This window comes from Anopheles marshallii, chromosome 2 (genome assembly GCF_943734725.1).
Source record: "Anopheles marshallii chromosome 2, idAnoMarsDA_429_01, whole genome shotgun sequence".
Lineage (NCBI taxonomy): Eukaryota > Metazoa > Arthropoda > Insecta > Diptera > Culicidae > Anopheles > Anopheles marshallii.
In genome coordinates, this window is record NC_071326.1 from 14,937,055 (window position 1) to 14,964,713 (window position 27,659).

The 27,659-nt window shown below is 45.1% G+C and overlaps 1 protein-coding gene across 1 annotated transcript in view; it reads left to right on the forward strand.

Annotated features, from left to right (window-relative positions):
- Nucleotides 1–27,659, forward strand: part of LOC128709757 (uncharacterized) — a 104,674-nt gene that overhangs the window by 49,718 nt on the left and 27,297 nt on the right. Inside the window, exon 2 of the mRNA XM_053804776.1 lies at nt 27,375–27,614. Coding sequence (XP_053660751.1) covers nt 27,375–27,614 — 240 coding nt within the window. The remainder of the gene's footprint in view (nt 1–27,374; nt 27,615–27,659) is intronic.

Sequence of the window (27,659 nt, forward strand, 5' to 3'; positions counted from 1 at the left end):
TAATTTGGGAAGGACAAACTGTATTTGCAGCATCAGTGTGTGCGAGTGTGGTACGGCTAATGTGTACGAAACCGGTGGTACGGCGGGATTTAATTTAGTGTTATTTAATTTATTATTTCGAGGCACTTTGATGGAGTGAAATGGGTTTGAGAATTCAGAACTTCAGTTCAGAAATTTAAAGTGGAGAGGTCATTGGAAGGATGGCAGCTATCAACAGAACTTGTCTTATTTTCCTCCGGTGTGGAAGCAACTGCGAAAGCGTTACAGCTACTGCTCTTAGTGGCATGTTTTAAACAAATTTTCAGTTTGCTACCAACCGTGCAAGTGAGATAAGCGGATCATCTGGGATAAACCGCACGGACGATTCTTTTGTCCAGCGAGCGTCGTTAGCAAACAAAAGAGCTGAAGGTTTCTGCTTCTTGAAGGATATCCTAGAAGAAGTTGCGCCCGAACGCAGCAAGTTACAACACGAAAAAAGGGTCTTCGTATCAACGGCTTACTTCTGAGAAAGAATAAAAAAAAACCATTATGAAACAAAAGTGTAACGGACAGGAGAAAACGAACAACCGAAAACCCACCGACACTCTAAAAGGAATCAGTTCCATTAAAACACTACTGCAAGGATACTTCGGATGGCAGGGATGGTTTTGGGATTTTGCAAAGCAATACCCGGGAATGAAGTGCATAATCAGCATTAAAAGCGCGTCGTTATAATTATGGTAATGAGCGCTGGCCGGGAAAGCGGAGGAAGCAGCATGGACGCGGGATGGCTTCCAGCGGTGACGCGAAAGTGAATCACTCAGCGTAGAACAATATCTGCGTCGGTGTCGGGCGGACTTACCGTGCCGGTTCGCAAGTGAATTTGAATAAATAAAAAGCTCCCAAAAGGCAGGCAGGAAAAGATGAAACGTATCTACTTTTTGCTCGATTTTTTTTCCTTGTTATCCGTTTTCTATGGATTTTTTGTTCTCAAAAGTTTTGTTTTATCTCCCCGTTTGAATCATAGGAAAAAAGGCGTGATAATTTACCGTTGAATATCTGCCAGGTGATTGGGAAAAGAAATCTGATTCCGGTTCGGCGATGGTGGGACAATCGGTGGGGACGGCGTACTTCAAAATTTCCACTTCACGGTACCGCGGAACGTATCGGTGCCGTCTCGAAAGACGCTCCGGAGACAAAATCGACACTGACGACAGGGCGTGCTTCGATTTTACCCCTTAGGGCCATTACGGCAAAATATGATGACGCAAGGCGTTGAAGCGCATCGAAACGATGGTGCTTAAGGTGTGGTCATAACGCTATGGATGAATTACGTTTTGATTCTTTATGTCCGCCTTGGCTGAAGCATTTCTTCTGTGCGCGGCCAGAACATTTTATTCCTGCTGTTGCGCATCGGATCGTGCAGCCTTTTTTTTTGCTTTTGTCCTTTCACCGGGTGTTTCCTTCTTCATTCCCCATTCACAAACCCCGACAACTCGCGTAATTGTTCCATTGTTGTGGACGATTTATATTTGGTCACGGTTGGATTGTGTTATGATTTAACGATTGTTGGGATTACGTTCTTAAGGGTGAGTGAGAACGATCTTCCTGTGGAGAAAGGCAAATTCGGACATTATTATGATTTGATTAATTTAAGGGAACAATATGTAAGCTTAGAATATTTCCACTAAAATGGTCAACCAAATCAAACTTTAAACAAAAAATGTCTGGCGTTCATGACGAAAAGGAAATAAAACCTTGATTTACAGTCGATAGTAGTACGTTTCCCTCTTGTTTAGTGTTGACGGTTGCGCCTCACGTTTCATTTTTTGTATAACTTGGCATATAGTTTATTGACAATTTTATTTCTTGGTTTCTCTTTCGTACCGTTTTTTCGATGCATTTCCTGTTTAGTGTTGATAGCTTTACGGGTATTCGATTTGAAGCTGCAGCTGGTTTACTTTACATGCACCTTCCGGGGAAAAATATTAGCTTCAATGTATTGATGATCGAACAAGGGAGTGGAAAATAACAAAGTGGAGCGAATTTTGTTTCGTCGTTTAGTACTATTGTCAACATTTTTCCCTTTGTATTGTGAGAGCTGAGTCTTTACCTACATTACCTTTAAGATGTAAAATGACAGTAATCCACGAAATTACTTTAAAAATGACAAAAACATGTATGATATTTGACTGTGCGGTACTTTGCTGTATTTTTTATAGATTTTCTACTACCAGGATTAAGTTACAAAAAATAGTTTACAATGTGAATTCTGTAGCCACATAACTCCTGGTTGTATTAAAGGTAAATTGTACTCATGTCATTTTTTTTCTTGCTCTCATTCCAGGTGAGTCCCTGAAGGATGTAAATTTTTCCACATCGACCCAGCGAGGCAGTATGCCACAAAAAAACGGTTCTACTCACCATCTGCTGATGGATTTGTGTGTGAGGGGCGTTTTTTTTTGTTTAGTGTTCTAGCTTTACGCATAGGTCTCCCACACCAAAAACCATTCGGAACATCATAATCTACTCCCGGGAGAAATTCCGGACGTCTTTCGACCGGTGGCTAGTGACGGACGTTAAATGGTGTGCTAACCATTACGTCCAAGCTGCGCGGAATGACGATGAATGGCAAAAAAAAAACACATTTCCCACCCACCAGCTCAATTTCAACGCTCGCATTCTAATATTTCACGCTAAGCTGTAATGCAAAACGGAAACGCGGAATAACCGCGACGGTCCAGTCTGTTTCCGGGTGTTGGTTACGAGGGCATTTTTTTACCACACCATACAAGATAAAGCACTTCACGCGCGGCGAGGAACATTGACGCCCGGTAACTTTTCCATCGCACGGTGGAATTTGGTTTATGTCAAAACGGTGTGGTAAAGTTACCGCGATAGCTTTCGCTGGTTGCGCCCGTTTAGTGCAGCGAAACAAACGGACCACGTGGTTTGCTTACGCGGATCGCTTTGACGGCTTTTTGATGGCTTTTTCCCGTTACAAGGGTGCATCATCCCTTGGGAAAAGGGACACCTATTTACGGCTCGCACGTTAAGCGCACGAAAAACTGTAGCGAAAAATGGCGCTCAGTCGTGAACAAAAATGGTACGAAGCATGGAAATGATTCTGAGAGCCGTTTCATCGTCTTTTTTTTGCGAGTGCTATGTTAAGTACAGCGGAAGTTGCTGAAGTTGACAGAAATGGTGAAAAGAATCTCGCCTGGTTGCTTTCGGTCTTTGCGGTGTTATTTATGGCGTGTGTCGTTTAGCCGCAAATGGAACGGTTAGTTTTTTTTGTCCGAACTACGATCCCTCCGATACACTGCGCGTGGTGCAGTTAACTAACCAGAATAAATTGTAGTCAAATGTTGAATACCTTAGCCATGTTCACATACAATCTCATCCAATTTAGCGTGATGTTTAATTGGTATTTAGACGAAGGATCAGATGGTATAAATTCCATGAGAGTTTAGTTGAAATATAGATGAACTTTAAAACTACACAATTTAAAAGTAAAACTGTCTGGTTTGACTTTCCGGGCTGGGTCGTCCTTTCCTGTTGGGTCAAGATTTTCCTGTTGGGTCAAGCTTTTTCCAACGGTAGATAAATGACAGTAAGCAGGTAATTCGAATGTAGGTTACATCTATGGACGATATATTTGGTCCAATCGTCTTCTTCGACTCGCCCTGGATGGTAGAATTTTATAGAAAACAAATTGCAAAGGTTCTGATGGGAATGAAGCTGGTGTATGTATGCAAAAACACATGTAGGTTAAGTGGACGCCATAATGTATTTACTGGAGGGAAACGAGTAGTTTATGGCCCTACGTAGTGGAACGGTTGAGTGTTTGCTACTTCCTGTTTCCATTAAGAAGCGTCCCTTGGTTGAGCATATTGCTCGTACCAGGAAGCACATCGGCCACATACCACTCTCACGGCGCTGCTCGAATCCATTAGAAGAATGGGCTTTTGCCGGAGATTAGTACTTCACTGGTACGATGGAAAATCAATTCCTTAAAACCGTACTTCGCCCCCATCATCCTCTCCAGTTTCCGCTGCACATGCCCTAGTCAGCTAGTGAATGCACCGTACCGGTGATCTATATTTGCTTAATTCCTTAATCCATCGGTGATCCTTTAATAGATCCACGAGCTTTTCTCATGTATGCATCCATTTCGATCCCATGTATCATTGGTTTCGGGGGTGGTTCTACAGCTGCCTCCTATCGGTGGATCTTATCGATACCACCAGCTAGGCGGACAACACAAAAAAAAGAACCGAACCAGCAAACTTGTGCAAAACGAGACACACCAAGCATGCACGAAGACGGAATTGAACTGCTTCCGTTGATTGGTAACCATTTGCACAATGCATCCGGCGGGCGGAAGGAAGGAACATTGGCGGATGCGGTTCGCTTCGGGGACCGTGGGAAGAGGGAGCGTGAAAATAACATTATCCGCAATCCGGATTGTTATTTGTGTTGTGTGTGTGTGTGTGTGCGCGCTTGGTTTCGGCGAGAGTGCACTCGCACGGGCCTGCACACAACGGTGCAGTGAAGGTGAAGTGAAAAGTAATCCCAATGGAAAATGGAATGCACTCACACGACCTGTGCTGTTCTCCACTGCTGTTCGTTTTAGGTTTTGTTGTGTGTGTGTTTGTGTGTGAAAGTAGCACAAGCAGCATGGAAATTGGGACGATGCGGTACGACGAGAATTGACCGGAAGCGGGTGGGATTTATAAACATTGCATATTCTAACTTTGCCAACCGCACTCTAATGCCCGCCTATGCCTTCGAAAGAAAACTGGTTGAAAAATCGATTTTCCACCTGAACCGTTAGCGGGACACAAACATGCTCCATACACATAGTACACGCCAGTCAGCACGGGTGGTAGAACCCAGTTTTGCTACAAACCATCCGAACCGCCTGGTGGATGGTGCTGGGCAGAAGAATTTGCAGCCATTCAGAGCCCCGGTCGTAGGTGGTACGGTGACGATACCCATGATATACCTTCTGAAAGCAATGGCTCTATCCGATAGCACCTTTTCGAGGTTGCACCGTACAGGCGGGAAAGGCTCTTATCATTAAAGAAACTCGAACCCGAACCAAGAATCCAGTGCAGTGAAAAGTGAAAACTTTTGCTGTCGCCAAAGCAGAGCTGGTGTGCGGCACGCTGTGAATGACAAAAATGTTACCCGTTCTGACCACCTTGTAGCAGCGGCAAGAAATTCAAACAAAAGCCCCATGCTACACGCGTCGTACGTCGTACGCGCCGCATACCTGGGAGGGTCTGGGATGGTGGTTTATGCTGGCGAAGTCCTGGTAGCATGAACACGCGTACGAAGAAGTTTGGGCAGGACCGTCTCGAACCATCGCGGTCCAAGCCCCGAAACCCCGGCCTGTTTGTACCGCCGTGGCGGTTTAGCGCGCCAGCAGCAAATGGTCCAAAAGTTCATGAGGAGGTACACATTAATTTCCGCCATTTTGGTGATGGTAGGAGGTGGTAAGCTGTATGTGAAGCAGGGGGAAGAGAACCGTTGTCTGGGTCGTTTGTTAGTTAGGTTAGGTTTGCGGTGTGCGGAGTGTCTTGAGGTGTGGCGAGAACCGAGGCGTGTAGGGCACCTCATTTTCGCCGTTGTCTCGAGTGTAAATAAATACGACACCGTGGTACTGCGGGCCAGTAGTACATATCCTTGACATGGCGGAAAACGCCTGAATGTAGACACCGCATATTCAGCAGGCAAATTGGAACGGGCCAAACGCCGTTTGCCTTGCGTTGCCATGTGTCTTGTGCTAGCGGATGTACTGAGCACGGTAAGCATATGTGACTGATGGTAGTGTTGCCAGCTGGTACCAGTCTTACACACGGACAAGAACACACACACACACGGAGATATATGCACTACGGTGTACCGGCTGGGATGTGTACGCCAGCGGTTATTACAGGAAGCAGTCATAATGTGCACACAGGAAGTTAAACGGAAGCTCCCGGTCCCGGTAGTCGCTGGATCGTCGCCGCCTCCGGAAAATCGTTGAGCAATCGTCGGGTTGTTTGATAAGAAAAATGCTCCAACGAGTGTATGGTGAAGGGGCAACGGGTGGGGTAGGATGTGGGATCGCATGCAGACACTGACCACACACTGGTTGTTGTTGTAGTAGTTCCGTAACAGCGGAGGACTCCATTAGATGGAAAAGGTTTCATTTGAGAGTGGGTTGAGAGAGTTCTGGTAGTAGAACTCGCAGGAAAACAAACACACACAAACAGGCAGCACTAAGGCAGACACAGAGAGTGCGTTGTCACAGGACCGGAGCGAAAGTTTTGCATCACGTTTGGGCACAGGAATGGCATTTATGGGGAAGTGTGGGGTATGGGAGTTTTGTTGAGTACTAGCGGTATTGCCAGCTAAAGTATCAGCGAGGATAAAGGTGGCCCTTTGATGGTTTGAATTTTGTCGCATGCTTGGGTTTTGCTCACTTTTCAAGCGTCAATTTATTTAACGTTTCACTGTCCATTGTGGTCTACAGCGTGATCTACACTTTGATGGTCATCCGAATCAAGTGTCAATAGTTAATGTGCTGGTTTAGACGAGTTCAGGGTCAGTTTATCGCTTAATTGAATGTCCATAAAATGGATATTATTGTGCTAATGGGCTAAAGGTGGGAGATAAATTCTTAGTAAAGCTTCTTGTAGAACATCAGAAGGTTTTGTACTGGAAATTCTTGAAATACGACGCTGGTAAGTAGACAATCATAGCTCATCTTCACGTGAAGCGGTGTATCTTGAGTATAAAAATGGAGCTTGGAGGAAGATCAAAGTTGGGTTGGGTGGGCTTCATAAAAGATACAAAACAATTTCTTCTCAGCGATTATATTTCGCCAATACAACCTTTGATGTTTCACAATCCCTGCTCAAAGGCAATTCTTTTTAACAAATTTATGAAGATGATACAAGGTTTGCTTTTCGTAAACTTGGCAAAGGAATGTGTCTCCAATAATTCCTTTGATCTCCAATAACAATCGCCCGAAAATGGGATACAAATTGTAGTGAAGACATAATAATTTAATTATGTTTGCATTGAAGAGAGAAAAAAACCCCCGAACAACAATGTAAACAACGCGGTACAAAAAGGCAGGATTGGATTTATATTGACAAATGGCAGATGGGTTTTTCCACCCCGGAGCCTCGTCCAACTCCACCAACAAGCTGTAATCGCTGCATCAAAAACTAATCGCTACTGGGTTCGGTCCGGGCATGGGATTGGGATGAAACAACATTATTAATTGTTCCCGCTAGCCCATAGATCACCAGGTTTTCAGCAGACAATAAGCCGGCTTAAGCGTGCCACGGTGAAACATAAATCTTTTTATTGCCAAAACAAAGTTCTTCCGCGCGGTGCGGTGTTGTGGAGTCGCCCAGTGTCTGGCCGGGCATTGCAATAGGAATCAATAAAAAGAAATGTATTTGTCGATGGGTGACGCAACGCCAAGAAGCACGACGCACGCACGCATTGACAGATGTTATCCGTTCCGGTTTGCTGGGAATTGTGCCGTTTGGCTGGAAGTTTAACGACTTCGAAATCCTAGACCGGTAGATCGCGGGAACGTTACACAGCAACTGGCTGTCGGGGAACATGGGCAGCTCGGTGTATGGGTGTATGCTTGGCGTGGCGTACCGAGCTCGTGGAGCCGATCCAGTCCAGTGCAGTTTGGCCCTCCTGCACTACAAACATGCTGCACGCGTGTGCCCTAATCCAAACATAACAAATCATTAAACCAGACCACAAATCATTCCGGCAAGTGGCTGGCAGTCGGTGGAAACTCCACGTTAAGCTGACCAACGGTCTGGTCTTGGGTATGGCGGGTCTTTTCCTTCGAACGAGCGTTGTGATTTGCTGTTTTAGTAAACGTTGTACGGCTTGATGTCGACGGTTCAGAAACCCCTGCGCCTTGGTTTGGTTGTACGCTTGTTTAGGCCGGCATCAAAAGTGTAAACAATTGGCCTAGCTGTCAGATAATCTTCAACTGTCCGTCGCTACGTCTTCGCCAGGGGTGGCAGTTGGCAGTCGCTTATTAGGGCTTCCGTGGTGATCGCCTTCTGTCGGCTTATGATGAAGATTGTCGGTTAGTGGGTTTTTCGTTTCGAATGTGATTTCTTTTTTTTTTGCTCCACGTTGACAATGAGGACGTTTCTTCGCTTCGATGGGCGAAGACATTGCACAAAAACTTCCTAACCGCAGACTGGATGGACACCACAAGCGCGATGAAGCACTCATCGGCAAACCGAAATTCTCGCGCAAACCGGGGCTCGCCAGTCGGGTTTGCAACGGCAGGAACCTGTTGAGATGAGACGGATTCCCATAAATCAGCAAAGTGCGGCAAAAATATGGCACCGTCTGTGATATAATGCAAGCAACACCCATGGGACGGGCCGTTTGTGCCAAGATAAAAAGCAAAATAAAACTCTAATACGCTTTAGTCTGGCCTGGCGTTGCAGCTGAAATTGAAGTAAATCACTCCCGCCGACGATGCCGATAATGATCAACGTCAAGTGAGTGAAAAGCTCCGTCGGAAGCATAAGTCGGCTGGTTTGCTGGGCGACCGTACGGGGAGTACATCCCGTTGACTCGAACTCCGCCCGGTCGGTACGCGGTGGTCGTTGAAGATAAATCAATTTTTACCAACCTTTTTCGACTCGCGGTCGGGATCGATCGATCGGAAGATGTGTGCCAAGGAAAGGCAGACATTGACAGGTAAACGATAATACCTTATCGACGGTCATTGATCGGATTCGCTGCCATTACAGTGCCTACTGCCTTGGTGTAGCATCAGTTTTTTTCTTGTGTATGTGTGTTGTATCTCCTTTAACGGGCTCCATCTTTTATCGATCGTGCCGGCTTTTATCCACGATTGATGTTCTGTTTTTTCCATCTTTGGGATCTCGGATAAAGATTGGTTCTGGTTGATGTCGCTGCCGTTGTTGCTCGGGAGCAGTTGCTTCGATTCCCCCGTAACTTCAAGTGTCCGGATTAATGCGCCAGCAGTCGTGACACGATGGGGGATGCAGCAGGTTTTGATCATCCGGTTGCCTGGTTGGCTTCCATCTTGGGATGCGTGTAGATTGTTCTATTTATCTACCTCGCCATGTTTGTGTTGACTGCTTGATCGTAAATCGTTTGATGTAGTGGAGTTGGAATCTTCCCCGTATATACACAAAGACGAACGTTATGGTGCAATCATATCCGGTCAGGACGGAAGGGAAAACGGCAAGGTGCCAGTTATGGACGCGGACGAGGCTATCATTATGAACCACCATGGTGTCCGAATGGAATCGCTCGTGTGTGCACAACCGATCAGCCATGGTACCAGATGCATCAAATTTTACGATCCATTCCATAGAACAGCGCGTAACGCCATACATATCGATAAGGGGGAGGCGTTCTTATGTCGCTTTATTGAATGTCTGGTAATGCTCACTTTTATGTGGGTTTATTGAAATAATGCCAGGAAGAGGGCATATTTTGAAAATGGAATTCACCTTGGTATGAATTTACGTGATTTGAATTGTTATCTTACATGCGATCTTTCGTAGTGTTAAGCAATAATTTGTACAGTGATGAAATTTTTGCTAATTTTTTCGAGTATTTTTAGTGTACTAAAGACTCTAATTGAACATTAAATGATTTCAATATGATTTTCAAATCCAGTTGAACTTGAATTTTTCTCCACTTGAACTGAATTTTTCTAAATAAAAAATGTGTATTATAGCTAACTAATGCAAGGATTATATCAGACTTGAAGACAACGCAGAACTAATATAATGAATCTCAAATATGATGTTCTTTCGCTTATTCTACCTAAGATTCCTTTAATGTCCTCAGGACAGTTGGTCTAAATCATTGTGCTTTGTATTTCACTTACGGCTACCAGAAAAGGGAAAGAGAAGATGAACAAAGCATCCTTCCAAAACATGACAAATTTTCTGTCTTAACGGCATTGCACACATTCCACTAGCGAGTGCTCGAGACGCGACTATAATTTGTGCGACTTTTGTCTCCCACACTTTGGTCTGGGAAAGCTAGTTCAGTTCCAATGTTCATTTAAACTGATTGGAAGCGAGCGTCTGGGGAGCGACCAGGCCATCGATTGTTGGTTTCGACATTCACATGTCGGGTTTCATTGTGCTTTTCAAGCTAAAATAACAACAAGAAAAGAACGAAAACTCTTCCAAACTCCTGACAGACACACACACACATTGCGGCACATTTTCAACACGGCGGAACCATTCCAGCAGAATCCGAAATAATGGAGTCTTGTTTATCTACAGCTTCCTTCCGCTTTGGCCCGTATGCCCGGGATGGATGGCGGACGGCGAAGTATGCGAGCCGAGTTCCGCCCTACGCTGTGACGCGAAACCGGACGGATGATGTCTCCCGGGTACAGGCCGCTGCCAGGGCGGTGTCGTTTGGTTATTTATTAGACATTTTATTGACATTATTATGTCGATTTAATGTCCTTTATCGGTTGCTTTCAGGGGCGCCCAGGCGAACGTTTCGCCGCTGAAGATGCGGGCCGTATTGCTGGGATGGTTTGGTACCGGTGGTGCTGGTTCCATCGATTGAAGTGTTTTGAAGGCTGGAAAATGAAATGTGACATTCCGGGGTCGCCGGAAAGTGAATCATGTTGTAAACGGTACCGAAAAGTGGAACATCTGCGAACAGACCGTATCGAACACCCAGCATGAAAGGGTGAGGACGGCGAGACGATCGTCGCTAGACGGCAGGCGATAGCTATTTGTTTTCTGGTTCATTGGTTCGATACCTGTTAATTGGTGCTCAAATAACAAACTTACCAGACGGTTCGACAGTCTAGTGGCACAATAACGTGTGCGGGTACACTGTTTGGGAAACCGGTTTTTGTTGGTTGATTTAACATCCACGTGATTTAAATATTTTACAGGTGTTTGGCACATGATTGCTTCCAAGGATATTGTACCGATCGTGAATGTTTATTGTTTCATGGTTTGAATAATCCTTTCATGCAGAACGAACAATGGAGATTGGTTTTCTTTGACCTGAATCCTTTCTTTTCCTTTGCTTTTTTGCTGGGAAAAAACAAGTGTTTGAGTACTAATTTGAATTATTTTCATCGTTTAGTTGTTGATCCTGCATATAAGAAACCATGGAATTACTAAAGTGGACAACGTGCTATTCAGCGATATGGTCAGGTCTGTTTTGCAATCTGAACTGAACCTTGTTTCTCTTATAAATAACTGTTTATTGAACGCGGAAATTAATATAAATCGTAGACAGGATCGTAATATTACAAAATATAGAATTTAGACGATGATAACACATGATTAACACGTGGTTTTTTTGTATATTTTATAAATCAAAATTAGAATTTCTCGCGTTTTTTGGAAAAATTTATGAAATTCGTGCACTGTAAAAACTGTATAAAACTTCTGCAATCAATACATACTGTGAAATATCCTTCTATATCAAACATCATCAGTACTCCTTTGGATCTTAACCATCGAATATTGTAGTTATAGACATATCAAACACATTTTACACGTAAAACATCCCATAGCAATGGCATTCTGTTCCTAAGCCTTCAGTAAACCTTTCGTTGACCAACACCAATCGAATGTGCCAGGTGTGCCTATAACCTGTGTGTCATGCGTTCAATGTTTCGGCAGCGATAGCGAAATTGTTCGGCCGTGTCCCGATCGGGCTATTTGCATGATAGCCATCATCAATCCATAGGTCACCAGGACCCCAAACACACATACACACCCGGCGACAGTGTCGATAAAATCAAATTATACTGTGCTCCACTCTGCGCTACGGCATCGCTGTGGATGTGTCGTGTTGAGAAGTTCTCTTCCCATGGGACCGCTTGGATGCGGACCGATGTACATAGCTCACCTTGTAAGTACCGATTTGGGGGTAGCGACCGGATGAACATTTCAATCGTTTACTGAAATGGTAACCAAACAAAACCAAAGAAGAAAAAAATGGACGATCTATCGAAATGCTGCTAAATGTGACCCACCCAGTCGTTCGCATAGAGTTGGATGCGAGGAATAGTGGGATTTTTTGGGACACATTTGGATGGTGAACGTTCCAACGGTGTCCCATTACGGTGAAAACTTTATAGAGTAAACTACTATCGAGATAGAGATGATCGAAGCATCGACCCGAAGGTGTGATAGCATACAGTGTTCGAAAATAGAATGCAAATAGCGTTAGACCACCGGACAGGTTGCGTTGCCCGCTACGGTATCGGTGGCCACCGGACCAAACAAACCCGGACCATCCATACCAAACTTTACCGTATCGGATTTTCGGGCGGAAATCTAGTGGTTGGAATGTCCACAAATCGTTTATCAACCTGGGTGTTGGTTACCACCGTTGGCTTCGTTTTACCACTCGACCGTAACGGGTTTTTCGGTAAGATATGGATGTTTTGTTGTTTTGGTAACTATCGACTTGGGGGTTAGGAAAATCAATATTCCAAATCTAGAATGCACGTGAAAGATAGATTTCAACCTAGTGACAATATCCAAATCGTTGTATAGTAAAAGATAGAAATTTCTTCCAAATACTTAAAGAGATAGGTTTGAGGATCGTTTCTTTGGGGCTTTGGAGCGTATCAAAGCCAAACATATGCGCCACGGCTAGATGTCAGTTTCGGTAGACTCGCTTCGGTGGGCATGTCTCCGGTCGACACGCGCCCATTGGCACGTGGCTCTCGGGGTGCACAATTACAGTGCCGTCTTCTGCGTCTATGCAACGGGTAATGCAATCCCACCTGGTGCATCGGTGGATAAACCCAGGCTCCCCGGTTGTTTGACGCCATCTTGGTGTAATGCCATCCGAATTACCCGTGTGGGGCGTGTGCAGAACGCCGTCGCTTTGTTTGGGGTTTTCGTATCAGCTTAACATTGTCTGCCATCAGCTAAACCACCGTTTCCGGTAAGGTGGCTTGAAGGAAATTCAAAACGTTTTGCACGCGACCCAGAACGGTGGCTTCCCGTGGCATGCAAACTGGTGCAGAGTTGCGACCAGAGACCAGTGGTTTCGTTACATGACAGTTTTTCGTTTGTACCCTTTCATTGCGCGTGGCACAATAAATGAATGCCGGTGCCGTACACACTACTCAACACGTCGTTTCGTACTGTCGTGTCAATCCGATTCGGAGAGCAATTCCATGTCAATGTAAAACAGGTTAACGCAGGGCGTGATCTGCTGGGGTTAAATGAAATGGTTATCGTACGGACAGGTGGCTGGTACCGCACGGGATACGCATCGAAAGGTTTCATGTTTCGCGCGTGTGTCTTCCACCGTGGGTGCACATCTGGTGACAGCTTCACTGTATGCAACCTGTCCCTGAGCTGCTGACAGTAATTAAAAACAAATCAATTTCAACCAGAAACAAACCCATGCCCGGCCGTCCCGGTAGCATCCGGCCAAACCGGCGACCATACGGCACGGGATCTCATTTCCTTCACGGACAGGCAAACCCCCGAGACGTGACACGTTACGGCTGCTCGGATTTCCCGTTTGCCCACTCCCTCCCCACATCCAGCTTTTGCAGGATTTATTTCTGTGCTTGCCTGCGTGGTAGTGTATGTGTGTGTGTGTTTTTTTTGCTGTTTTCAATTTGATGTCGGTTGTTTTTCTTGTGTCAGGTTGTGCTGTTCTCTGTTCCGGGGGAAGGAAAGTTATGGACACCATCCACAGGACAGGACAGCTCACTTCAACTTTTGGGCGGTCGCGTGCAGTGTATACTGCAATCGCCTGCCCAAAAACCCGGCACGAGATAGCCCACTGTATACGCTCTCGGCCACAGTGGGTGTCCGCCCAGCGTCAGGCCCGCGCCGTTGGAGTGTATGTGTGTTTGTTTTCAATTAATTTTGCAGGAAATTTGTTTGAATTCCATGCGTGTGAAGACCGCGGTCTCGCTTCAAAGTTATAACACCCGGTGTAGAATGTGTGCCCGTACGCGGGGCCGCCATGTTGCAGCGGATTGATCGGCGAACATAAATGTCAAATAGTGAAGCTAACGCCAAATGGAGGTGTTGTTTATATTTTAATGAATTTCGAGCGCCTGAAGGGTCTGACATTAAATAGGCTCCACTAGGGAAATGGTACGAGCGGATTGAATGGTAAAGTGTTATGGAGCCAATTTCTATATCAGTGATTGGTTTTGTTTTCCTTTTTTTTCGGTTGGTGATATTTCTAAGATGTTTTGCTTTTTTTTATAGTTTACTAACGATCACTGTTTTCATTTAATTTTAATAACGGTTATGAACATTAACTGATTTGTTCGCCCAATGAAAGTAAATGTTACAATCTCCGAGCCACACGGCATTTCTTATCCGTGAATTTGGAGATCCGAAGCTATTTAAATTTAGCAGCTCAGTTAAAATTTGGGATAAAAATTGGAAAAACTGTAAGGATTTGAAAAAGTTTTCTTTTCAAAAGTTGCCGGAGCAGCTTAATATGTTGCGAGTAAAATTGGAAATCCGTCTAACCCAATTTTAAAGTATGGACTAAATTGCGCTCGGATTCGATTCGATTCACGCTGACCTCTAGTGGATTACAGCTGTCTGGTATAGCTAGAAATGTATCTCGGGTACTGTTTCAAATATATTCATGAAACGTAATAGGTTTATCATTAAATATTACATAAATTATAACACATGTTGAACAAGGTCGTCTAGGTGTACCTATGGTAGGTCTCATACCCCATTTCACCCAAACGGAACTCCTGTAGACATCACTCAAAAGAACATAAACTTATGAACACAGGATTGACAGAAAAATAAATAAAGAGCAATGAATGTCAGCCATTCCCTCTTCCCCCCAGTTTTGTAGCATCACAATAGAGAAGGAAAATGTTTTGTACAATCCTTATAAACAACAATTAGGTAGTTTATCGTCTAATGAAACTACTTTAAAATCATTCTCAGTGCATGTCTAACTTTTGCCGCCACTATACAGATTATGAATATCTTAATATTACTTCAGCCAACATTTCATGTCGGTGCAATTCACTCATCGCATTGTGAATTCACACACGAATTTGGAATGCATGATGAAGTTATAAAAGCATTTATATTATACCTGCCATGGGGGCTTCACCCAACGGCTGACGAGACTATTCCCCGGGCCCCGGGGAATACAGCCCGTAACCTCTTAGCCCGGAAGCACGTAGGCCTTGAAAGTTCATAAATCATACGATCAATTGAGAAATTTTCTGTTTCGTTTGTGTCACCCATCGCACAGTCTTGTCCTACCGCACTCCCCCAAGAGGGACGGGAGGAAACTCTTGCGGAACTGGTTTGGAATTAAGCGGCACACTTGGTGCTGTCATTTGCTGGAAATGATGCTCCTCGTTGGTACGAAACCCCAACTCAACTTGGTGCTTGCAACAGTATCTTGCTCGTACGAGACCAACCACACCAGGATGGCACGATGCTGGAAGAGAGCAGGGGGAGATGCACAAGGAGAGCCTGTGTTTGGAAAAATTCCTTCTTTTCTTATATCTGGCTCATGCGGAGGACTTTCCTCTGCACGTGTGGTACACGTTATGAATATTGAATTTTTTCCTTCCCATTTGTTCGTTTCGTTTGTTTAATAATTGTTTTCTACTGCCATGGTGGCTTGATGGCAGGTGGAATGGGGCACACTGCTGCTGCTGCCACTGCTGTTAAAGTGCCACAGCTACTGTCCTCTCGGTGTGCCGGTCTCTAAGGATTCTGCTCATCTGGCAAACATTCTTGTAGAGCGGTGCCCTCAATATGAGGTTTGTGTCTCGAGGGTGAAACGATTTGGGGGTGGATAGTTAGAACGAAACCACATCGACCGAAGCATGAGCCTAGAGCCTTAGCAACCTTGTTGGCAGTGGACGGAAAATTGAAAGATGCATATGCAACGGAAGCGAAGGTGATAATGATATTTCTCCGGTTCGTTCCAACATTCGCCGGGGCACGGTTTGAAGGCAGGGACACATGTTTTTTGGCAAATAGTTTTCCGCTCTGTTCATGAGCCGCTGCGCAATGTGTGTGTGTGTTGGCAAACTTTCACAACAGCTTGAAATGGCAGAAGATAAGGTGCAAGATAAACGGGGCATTTATTTATTCGCGTGTTCAAGCTACTAAAATATGGTTCCATGCATTAGGCGTGATGAATGGATGCAGAAGAATTTAAATCATCGTTGGCATTTATGTGCGAGAAGAATAGTTTTGTGTGTACTGGATAATAAATGTAATTGAGGCCAGTTTAACTGCAACCCTGTTAGGGTTCTTTCTATTGTTTGTGCTTTTTGTCTACTCGCACTAGCCGCAATGAAAACGGTGCGGATGGTGAACATGTGCAGGAGAGATTATGTTATCGGAATATCAAATAATGGTTGTTTACGTTTGTATCTACGACATGATGCATTGGTGTGTACAATATGAAATTATCTTGTCATGAACTCTCAGGTTTAGTTTTCTACAGTGTTTGTTGTAAGTTTAAAGAATGTGAATTCATAGAGTGCGTACAAGTTTTCTCTTCGTTCGGTGTCATTCAAATGACATGACCAGGTCCATTATCATTCTAGCGTGACACTACGTCATACATGTTGCCGGAAGGTTAAAAACGTATCGTTTCGTATCGTACTCTGTATTTATGTGGTGGATGAATATAACCAATTGAAATATGTGTTACAGTAAGTCGAAACAAAACAAAACCAAACGAAATCCAAAATCCTTCATATGGACAACGTCTACCATGGAGCACCCGTTTGGCATGTAAATGTCACGATACCGTGACAAGCGTCCATAAATTCATTTGGAACTAATTTAACACAATTTATGGAGCCTGTTTGACTTGTACTGAGGTTTCAGACTGCGAGTCATTGTTGGGAAACCCCTTAAGGAAAAGCGTTTGGAAAGATAGCGAGACAGAGAGAGAGAGAGTCAATCGTAAAAGGGGATTGTTGCTTGTATAAACCATTCCACAGGGGAAACTTTAAAAGGAGCACTCTTCAAAACAGGTATCAATTACGAGGTTCCGGGGAGGATGAGCTTTTGACGTGGGCTTTCTTTTTGCCGACAAAAGCCAATCTCAAGTTTAACGATTCATTTCACCTTGGCAAACCTTGTGTCAGCTGGGGAGTTACCCTCACACCAAAGAACCCACATTAATTAGACCATGAGCAGTACGGTTTTGTTTTTTGTTTTGCCTCTTCAATGTGATGTTTTCGATTCTTGAGGGTGACATTGGTTTTGAGTGTTTTCTTTTCCATCCATTGAGCCCGAAGTACCAGCCCCGTGTCGTGTGAAGGATCCATTTTGTAACTCATTTCCTCGATTTGCCGTAGAAGTTGGCTAGTCGCTGTTGGATTTATGGTTACGGCTAGGGACGCCCAGTTGAAAGGTACACATTAGGAACGCTTTCCTTTAGGACTCATGCAAACATAAATTAAGGGTTGTATAAGCGTGCAATCAACGGTATCGAAGCGGCCGTAAAAAATAGGGGTACTCCGACCACAGATAAGAGTTGTAACCCACCCGGAACATCCCCGTTGATGGTTGGTGTATTTGTAAATTCACAGGAACCCTCGATGAGCAAAGGTGAATTGAATTACTATATTTGTAAACGTCTGCTTAGCAGTGTCGTAAAGGCAAGACAGCCGAAAGGTTAATTTATGTGAAAAAGGGATATATTTAGAATTCTTTAATACTTGTAGAAGATATTTAGCCACTATTTTATTCGAGCGTCGAGTCGAGATCTCGCAAAAAAAGACGTTACACAAAACAAGTACCTCCGAGCTATCAAAAGTAAAGTGACATTAATATACTCTCGCTTTGGCTTTTCTGTCTCTTAATGTCTATCCTTTCCAGAGAAAAGTTACCAGCAGCATATTCATAAAGCAAAATACCTCATGGTGTAATTGGTGCCCCACAAGAAAACAACAACACAAAAAACCCTCAACCTCATTCTGCAGATAGAAGAATTAAAAACTAAATGGCAACCCCACTCAGAGGGCACAGCCGGCATCTGACTGTTGGAAAACCGGAAAACAAGTCGGACAGTTTCCGGAAATCCGTACTCACCGTAAGCCCCAAACAGCGGCAGCAGCTCATAAAGGGAATGCAGAGGGCTATTAATTCTCCAGCAACAATCTGCTATGCCGCCCGGTACCGCCCTGGCCTTTATGACTTTCCACACCATACAGTCATGTACGGTCGCTAGCGCTTCCTTCCCCATTTCCCGACTGACCTTGTACCCGTTAGCTCTGGTGTGGTTTTGTGCATCCATGCGTGTGATAACGTATCCTTTGCCAATCGCAACAGGAGGTCGCAGTGCGGTAGTAGCAGGAACTTTCTCTCTCTCTATTCCATTTTCAATTCCGAGACTGTAAAATTTCGTATGTGAAGAGGTCCGGTAAAAAAAACTTCATTCAACTACACGGAGCAACTATAGGCGCGCGCGCGCACGTTTGGCCCGACAATCCAGTCTTTGGTTAGCAAAAAGAGCCAAACGTTCCACTTGGGTACGAATTAAAAGCACATAAAAATTAGGTACTGCAAAACAACTTCCTCTCCCCCGGAGTGGTGAGTGGGAGGAGGGTGGAAGGGTGAGTTAGTTGGCTGGGGGAAACTACTACCTCTACTACTACAAAACGTAACACCCTGCCATAAAAATGGTAAAGAAGGTGGGTTATTTTTTGGGGAGGTACCGGGGCAAAACCTACAAAACCCTTTCCGAATCTGCCTAATGACTGAGCGCCCCCGGGCGGGTGGCGCTGCACGTGGGAAATGGGAAATAAAACAATTTTATTTACATAACAAAACCATAATTTGAATAAATTTATCCATTCCCCGTCCCCGTCCAGGGTAGCGTGAACGGCATTGCCCGTTCCGTGGACTGTCGGGCCGTTTTGGTAGCAGGGCAGCGTAGATGAGCAGTGCCTATCGACGACCATCGACGGTGGTCATACCAGGCTCGGCTGAACGTTAGGGCCGACATGTTTGACAGGCTGGTCGGAAGGGGGGTGGTGGTTCGTGCTGAGTTTGGAAAAACAATTCATCCGGGAACTCGGGGAACCCCCACGTTTCCTAAACAGCGTTTCGTGAATGTGACAGCTGTTTGTTGAGCTCTGGGTCCATCGTCGGGGCCTCGATGTCAGCTTTGATTTTGCGTTGTGACATTCGATGGGCACGTGAAACGGTAAGCGATCGCGGTGTATAATTAACCCATCCATTGCAACCGGCCAAGACATGACATGACGGAAAATTGTCGGTGTGGAAAACTGGTTTTGAGTGCGAAGAATATATTCGTTTTTGGGTGTTTCATTTTTGCATCGCATATGCTACACCGGGCTTATACCGGGAGGGATATATCCGCAAGAGATAGCAATTGAGGCTTGAGAGGTTTGTTTTTCCAGCGTGATTGCAGCGCTCAAGAGAGCAAAGGAACCGAACGCTTCCGCGCTTAAGCTAACGTAATCCAAGGATTGCTTGTAAAGCTCTTCCGATAGCACACTTGAACTGTGACCGGACCCGATGCCGGGATGTACTACCAATACCAATAAGGCGACTGTGCCGACCGGAATGGTACGTTTGGTGCGATCCCTTCGGCGCTCACATGCGGATTCGGTGCCAAAGCCAATGCGGGAACTGGTTGTAAAATTTATTGAAATAGAATTAGCCGGATTACTCCCGGGGTCGCCAGCAAAGCGATCAACTGTGCTTTCTTTCGTGTTGCGCGCTGGCGTACGGTTGTGGTAGCAATGGCACCTAGGAAAAACGGCTTCGCCGTCTCAGTGCCAAAGTCTTTGAGAAATACGGGAAAATTGAATTTATTTCTATCACAGCTTTATCCGGTTTTGTACGAAACAAACGTGGCCTAGAGTTAAGGATTGCACACGGAACAATACAGCCCTACAGTGTGGTGGCACTGCAGGCGAAGGTAAGCAACGTGGAATGGTAAACATACGCCGCTTGCGGTGCGATTTAAGCTGAAGCTGCTTCCGAATTCTCGTGATTCGCGTCCGTGGCTACATTTATCATTTCGTCGGTAAATTAATTATTCAATCAGCTCCCGGACGGGATCGGCGGTTCGGGCTCAATGTTAATATAACCGGTGGTACCCCATGGAACACAAATAAGAGCGACCAAGCGAGACCGGCATTTTCGCGTCTGTTTGCCCTTGCGCTCCATCACCCGAGCACCGATCCAATCTGGGGCGGGTTTTGGTTATGATTCATATGCGTGAACCACTCCATTCGCCTTGTGACGCGCGAGGCCGTGCTGAATTATTTGTCTGCCCCTTCGTCGTCGCTGCTGCTGCACTGTCCTTCGTGGCGGATGAAATTATTTCGCACCGATTCGCACCAAAAGCTACGGGTAATGGTACCGGCGTAAGCGAAAGTTTGATGTACGCACGGTTCGATGGGGATCGGTTGTGGCGGGTTGCGTTACGCAACGGTTGGCATCACGGTTACGAGAAACGCTGGCGCTCCAGAATCCCGGATACTGGCGAATCGCCACACCGATGGGCGAACTGTAAACTCCGGGGCAAAATCAAAGCTCATCATCAATTCATGAGTGCGCTTCGGTACGTGTGTGTTTTGAGGAGGGTTCTTTTTATCCTTTGGCACCCCTTCCATGCTCGTTTGTCAAAATGGTTGGCCCAGTGCGCGAAACCGGTGGCGGATGACTCGTAAAATTGGGCCGACGAAGTGTGTACGAAACAAAAAAAAAATCATGTAAAAATCATACCCCAAACTGCCAGTATCCGGCAGTTGTTGCGGAAAATGAAAGCATTCGTCAGTCAGATGGCTCACTGTAAAGGAAGCGCCCGGCCAGCGTAAGGATTCCCCAAACCACACCGGACACCATTGCCGGGCAGCGGGATCGTTGGCGTGAAACAATCTGTACCAGAGAGCCACGTTATGCATAATAAATTGACAGGAAATGGATGTGCGACTGGGCGTGTACCTCGGCACGGTTCAGACAGAAGGATTCCAGCCTTTCGACGACCGATAGCTGTACCGCCGTGTGATCCGTCGTACGATTCCATACGAGACCGTCCGCGGTCTTGGTAGATAAGAATCGGGAAAGGAAGAGAAAGTGTACGAGAGTGCTACTACATCATGCCCGTTCCGGTTTGGATGGTTCGGAGCAGATCCGGTCTGGACGATGGCTAAGTTTGCGGTTCGGTGACATGGTTTTTGCTCGACCGTTGGCCGGTTGTGGGATGGCTTTTTGATTCGTTTAATATTCTTGCGCTGATGATTTGTCAACATGTACTGGGTACGCTGGATTACCACGGCTAGAGTAGTTACTGGTTTCGCAGGCAAGTGTACCCATCCAGTGTCAGGTTCAATCTCCATCACGATCTTCATCGGTTACAACCGAGTGACAAACGGATTATGGGCAAACGTTCACGGGTTCTTCGCCGGTTTCAGCCGCGTTGGAATGAAAACGAATAGAAATGATTTTTTTTTGCAAATGGAAACATTTTTGTATCCTTTGCTTGTCGCTAACATGAAGACCATGTTTGCGTTGGTGCAACATGCTATCGGTACAATCTATTGAAGAACTGATCCCTGGAGTTGTGAATAGCGATGAGAGTACTGATCATCTTTTGAGGAATGGTAATTAACCTCGTATATTCGTCGTGGTGTCGTCGTTCTTTCGTCATTTTCCGGTTACTTGAAGGTTTTCTGGTGCTGATCTTGTCTGGGCGTTAAGAAACATCTGGCTCGACAAAGAGGAACATACCTTGTGTGGATGGAACATTAGTTAGGAACATGGTTGATCTTTTTGAAAGAGTTGTATTCTTAATTGAATAATTAGGAAAACATTGCGTTCAGAGTTGATATAGCTATCCTGTACCATTCCGCTTCCATTCTGTGACAGATGTCCGCGTCAAGGAGTCGATAACGTCATTTAGCTCATTTAGCCGACCCTTTCGTGAACCTCTTTAATGACACCAGTGCCGCTTTTGAGCCGGGGATTTCAGCTGCTGATTTTTTACCGAGTTACTGTCCAGTGTACATCCTATCTCGTCCTATAGTCCCATTTCGTGTATATTTGTATTGAACGTCAATTCGGGGTCGAAGGGTTCTATCGGTTCAACGATATTTTTAATAAACAATTAAACAGCCTGTGAAATTAGTGACTTGTTGAAGTTGGTTACTGAATAGATTTAATTATTAATATCAAATGCAATGTAATAATATGATGCAGAGTTTCATGTTTAGGATGTTTAAATACGAGTAGAAGCAATTGAAATACTTTCTTCCAAATCTCCTATTCACCTGAAGTTCCAAAAACCTCAAAATTTCAATCTTGTTAAGATCAAACAATCTGAGACTTGGTTAACGTTATTGCCGAAGGACACGTAGCACGTCTTGTTTTATGGCTTGCAAAGGGTTTTAAACGCTAACAAAGGAATAAAATGTCTAATGGGAATGGAGAAAAAAGAAACATTCTCGCTTCAAAAGAATAAAAGCACCAACCCAAAACAAAGTAATCTACAAAAATCGAACCATTCTTCCATTTGCGGCTTAGCCTTTAAAAGTATTCTACAACCGGATTGCACAGCACAGCAACGTGCTTTCTACTTTCTTTTCATCCCGCCCCACACCCGCGCGCCACTTTTCGTCCCCGGTGATTGGAGGAAATTGAAATCCGTACCGTATGCAAATTAGTGTCACACTCTCACGCCCCTCCAATTTGCCCCGAACTCAATGGCCGCTCCGATGGCAACGTCTCGAGCCGCAAGCAATATCGCTCAATTTTCCCGTCGCCGACCGGCAGTCCGGCTCCCGTGAGTCCTTTCACCCTCCCGGCCACGGAACCGTTAGATGATGGTGTACTTTTCCGGCGCCCCTACGAAACCACGAAATGCCGGGCACGTTTTTCGATTTGACATTTCCCGCGCAAAGCACGCGCTCCCACTCGCTTTTCCACCCCCTTGAAGACTGAGCCGAAAAGCAACCTTTTCCAGCCGGCATGAAGGTTGTGTGTGTGTGTGTGATTTTTTGTTGCTTTCCCTGCTTTTAAAGCGAATCAAAACGAAAATGAAAATGAAGCCGACAGGCAAAAATAAAATGGCACCGAAAGTACGACGGCAGCGTACACACCTTCACACACCGGTCGGCGCCTTATGCCCGTATTGCTTTCGACATTTTCGGGCAGCTGAATTATTCAACGCCGGAACCGAAGCCAAGTGGAAGGTCCAAACGGTTTCCTTCTGACGTACACCGGGGTTAGTGCGGGATACGTAGTCTCACACAACCGTGCTTCGATTGGGTAGTAGTAGTGGCAGTAGTAGTCGTGGTAGTGGTTGTTTGCACAGCCGACTTTGAGTTAATAAAAGCTCTTCAATTGGTACCGGTGGCTTAGAGATAGGCCTATCGGTTGGAAAACTTAGCTTAGCAATGGTGGAACTTTTCCCGCTGGCTAATGGTTTGCCAGACTGGAGAAAAAAACCCCGTCGGTAGGGTCGGTGAAAAACCTAGTGAATGTGCAAACAACGTCACCGTTCAAGGTGGCAAACGCACCATTTGTGGTTGTGATATTGATTTTACTTACCGTTTTGACAGTGTCCACAGGCGAGAATTCGGTGTGTGTACGTTTGAGCGTATGTGCGGTGACGTTCAGTTTTCCTTTTCGTTTACACTTCAATTTATACCAGCTTTTCCATGTTTGTCGATGTAGAACGTGCCGCCTAATACAGAACGCTACGCAAGAATGGCACGCGTATGATTGTGTCCCGTAAGCAGAATTAATCTGGCTAAACATTTAATTTTCTCGTTAATGGTTTCAATACGCGATTTGTTTGTGATGTTAATTTATCAGGTGATATGAAATTATTGACTCTAATGGCCAATGATTGGAAATGGAAGGTATTGGATTGATATGGGAAAGGTATTAAAAGTGTGCTAGTTTCACACTAATTAGCCAATAATTATCGGGATTCATTAAGTGGGATGCATATAGATAGAGTTAATATAATTAGCGTTGTACTGTCACCTCGACACCTTCGTTATGTTCGACAGCAAATATCAAAAATTCTTATTTAATTTTGTTTTAAGTGTTTCTAATTGTAGTTTTAAAACTTTTAAAGCACTGCGAAAGATGTCCGATATGTGCCATTCTCCCCAAATAACTTTGATCTTCGCGATCAGTTTGCGAACAGTTCGTTGTCAAACAGTTCAAGCAATATTCAGCCTGTGATGATCATTCTTGGTACTGACAATGAAATACGTTCAATCGGCCTGTTCCTTACACTATTCAAAAAAAACATTCGAAGGAATTCAACAGCGATAGTTTGGTTTATAGATTTACAACTTAATTGTGATTACGGGCCTTCAATAATTCAAACGTGTTGTAGTTTCGCTTTGCATAGGAGGATTTTTCTGAATTTTTAAATAATTATTCAATATTATTTCATCTTCCGGTTTGCTATACTCATTTTGAAGCTATTTAGAACACCTTGGTAGATTGGTGGAACTCTGTATTTTCCCCTGAAACCGAGGGAGTTAATTTTGCTAAAAGTGTCAAGCATTTTAGTAGCTTATTATCGCTCGTTTGCTCATATTTTTTCACCGAGAATAATCTCACCAGTTATTTAATTCCACCAGCAAGAGAGCTGAATTACTTTACCCCGTTACGGGATGCGTGCGTGAAGCGCATTATCCTTATCGCAAATAGTTTCACATGCAATTGCCAGTTAATAAAATGAATTGAATATAAAACCAAACCGTACACATTAGCGTGTCTGTAAGGACCCTTAAAACAACGTTTCAGACTGTGGTGTTTCGTTGCGTCCATAAACAATTTTATTACGCTTAAAGCGCTTCAATCGTATTGCGTGAAAATGAGTGCCGTGGTAAAGGTGGTCGTCGGTGGCATGTAGTAGGATAGCAGTTTTTATTATGCCGGAGTGTGTTTTTTGTTTTGTTGTTGCTAATGTTATTAAACGTGTGGATAAAATGGGGAAAAATAAGCGGAAGGATATAATAAGGACCGTCATGTATGTGAACTCACTGTACACCAGCCACGTGTGCAGGGCCTTCCAACCCATTACCTCACAGCGAGCGATTGGGCCGTCGGAGCAGTCGGAGTGGTGTGTTTTTCTGCCTGAATTCCTGTTGTATCACCGCACCGACGCCACTCGCTAGAGCTAGCGAGATTAAGCTTGGTACAAAAATAAAGCACCATTTTGTTTGTGAAAAACGGCACAAATACGGTAGGCGGTAGGTTGATCCTTCCTCGTTGAATACTTCGCCTCGTGTGTGGAGTTCGCACGAGCAGTGCAAGACAGTCGCGTGTTTTGTTCAAGGCGTATGCATCTGCTAGGCTTAATGTACGTTCTGCTTCACAGCAACACAAAAGCACAGGCTGAAGTGCAGCGATGCTGAGCGAGCAAGAGCGCCCCAGAGCGCTTATGGGATGTTATCACTTTAATTGTGTCAAGCAATGTGGTGTGTACAATTGTTGAAATCGATTTTTTAAAGCTTTTTACAGTTGGCAGTTTTATGCAAAGGATATTTTAATGTAATTTTATTTTCTTGGTAGCTATAGGTTGACGCAGCTCTTTCTACACATGCAATCAATTTAAGAAGTGACGCAACCACCGGTTCCCTCCACGTTGCCTGTAGCAAAAGGAAATCCTAATTGAAACATTAGTCGCGTGTTTTTCGCCCCAAAGTCTGCAGGTTCTAGCGGGGGTATCGTTCCGGAATCGCTTACAGTGGCGACGTTTGCCATTTCGAGGTCTCGTGTTTACATTGAGACGTTAACGACGCATGGCAATAGTGCACACCTTTAGGCGTTGGTACTATTTTTGCACCGTGCTGACACGCAAAAACTAGCAAAGAACCTGCACTGGTTCCAGCAACAGCTATCCACACAGTGCCAGTCCAGAGGTGTGCCTTGATGGTTAACGGGAGCCCAGGGATGGGATAGAGGATACCCTCGTGCCGGAAGGGGTTTGCTGTTTACCATTGGTTTACCCCAACTGGGTATCGAATTTCAAGCTCTCCAAAAATGAACTGGAAGTGCAAATATCCTTTTTTTGTTTTTGCTGTTGCTCTATACACTTACGCTTCCTCGAAGCAGTTGGGTTAAGGCGCAGTGTTCAGAATTTTCGGTTCCGGTTCGATACACTTCATTAGCTGGCGATCCCTCGTGCCGTGTTGTGTGTTGTACCTACCTGCAACGTCAGCCTGCTGTTCTGCTGGCAATGTGGTGTTTGTACTTTGCAATGTCCCTACCATTGACCTAGACCTCTTTACCCCCGGATCCTTTGGGGAACGTTCACGAGTGAACATTGTCACCCGAGACGTTCGGTGCTTTTTTTTGTCTAAAGAACCGTCTAAAGAAACGAGCCCGTAATGTGAAATCCTTTCACTTTCTGGGTTTTCGGTAGGTTTCAGCGTGTGTGCTAGCTTATCGAAACTGCTGAGCATACACCACCGTCAATGGGACCTGCTCGTGAGGACAACGGGGAAGTATGCGGTGGGCTTAATTGGGTACTTAATTAATGATGTCGCTTTGTTGATCCTACATCCTACCACGGCTTTCAAGTCCCATTCTCAAACGCATCAAAGGTAGTCTGGTTGTTGGCACTCGATGAGCGCGATATCGTTCCTAGGGGGGTGCCGTTGGCATGGAAGCCGGGGAATACAAAAGGGATGCTTCCGCACGATCGGTTCTGCCTGAAGCACTGATTGCATTCAGCTGTCAAACAGGCGGTACATGGTCGGTGCAAAGGAAGTAGTCGTCTCGTTGTACGCTGATTGGCTAGCAGACCTCTTGCATTTGCAGGCGTGAGCAAAGCGGTTGGCGAACATTCTACCACGAAGCGCAGCAAATTGAATCCCCTGTCCCTGATGAGAAGGATGTTGATGGAACGCTAGTTTAACAGCGAAAAAAAGGTCGAATTTTCAGCTACTCATTTGCATGCACACACACACGCACAAAAAATGCATGCAGCTCAAATTTCTTGATGCATTATGTTTGCAATCTGCATCATCATTGCGCCGCATTGCAACGCCGCGTTGTGGAGGGGATATTCAAAACGACGGTTGGAACGCAAAGGGAACGGGAAAGAAGCAATAAGACAATAGACGCAGTTGAGTGGCGTTTGGGTCCTTTTTTTGTTGTTTGTTAGCTGCACTGTTTTTTGGATATTTTACAGGACAATCGATAAAAAAATCGTGAAGAAAGAAACCCCTTTTCATCGTGTTTATTAATTATTTCATCAACTCAGTGTCTGTGCAATTTCGTGTTCCTGATTTTACGATGTATTTGTGTCCGTGTTGTGGCCAACTGTGATTCGGTACTACATTGTGTTTTGTTCTCGTATGTGTTTGCTTACAGGATGGTACACGAGGCCACCTGGAGGGTCTTGCATCTGTGTACTGCGAAATGTTGCTGGCCCCGTTCGGTGAGGTCCTTGCGGCGCTGGAGGAAGCGCGACAGCGTGCCTGGTCGGAACGGAGTCCCCACAGTTCGTCCGGCGGTGGCGGAGGGTTGATACGAGGTCACCGAGGTAATTCGTGCCACGGCGGACTGCCCAACAGCCACAGTCAGCCAATCTACGTGCCCGGCAAATACTCGGTAAGTAGAGAGTGATGGGAATTGTAAGGTTTGTTTGGTGGAGTT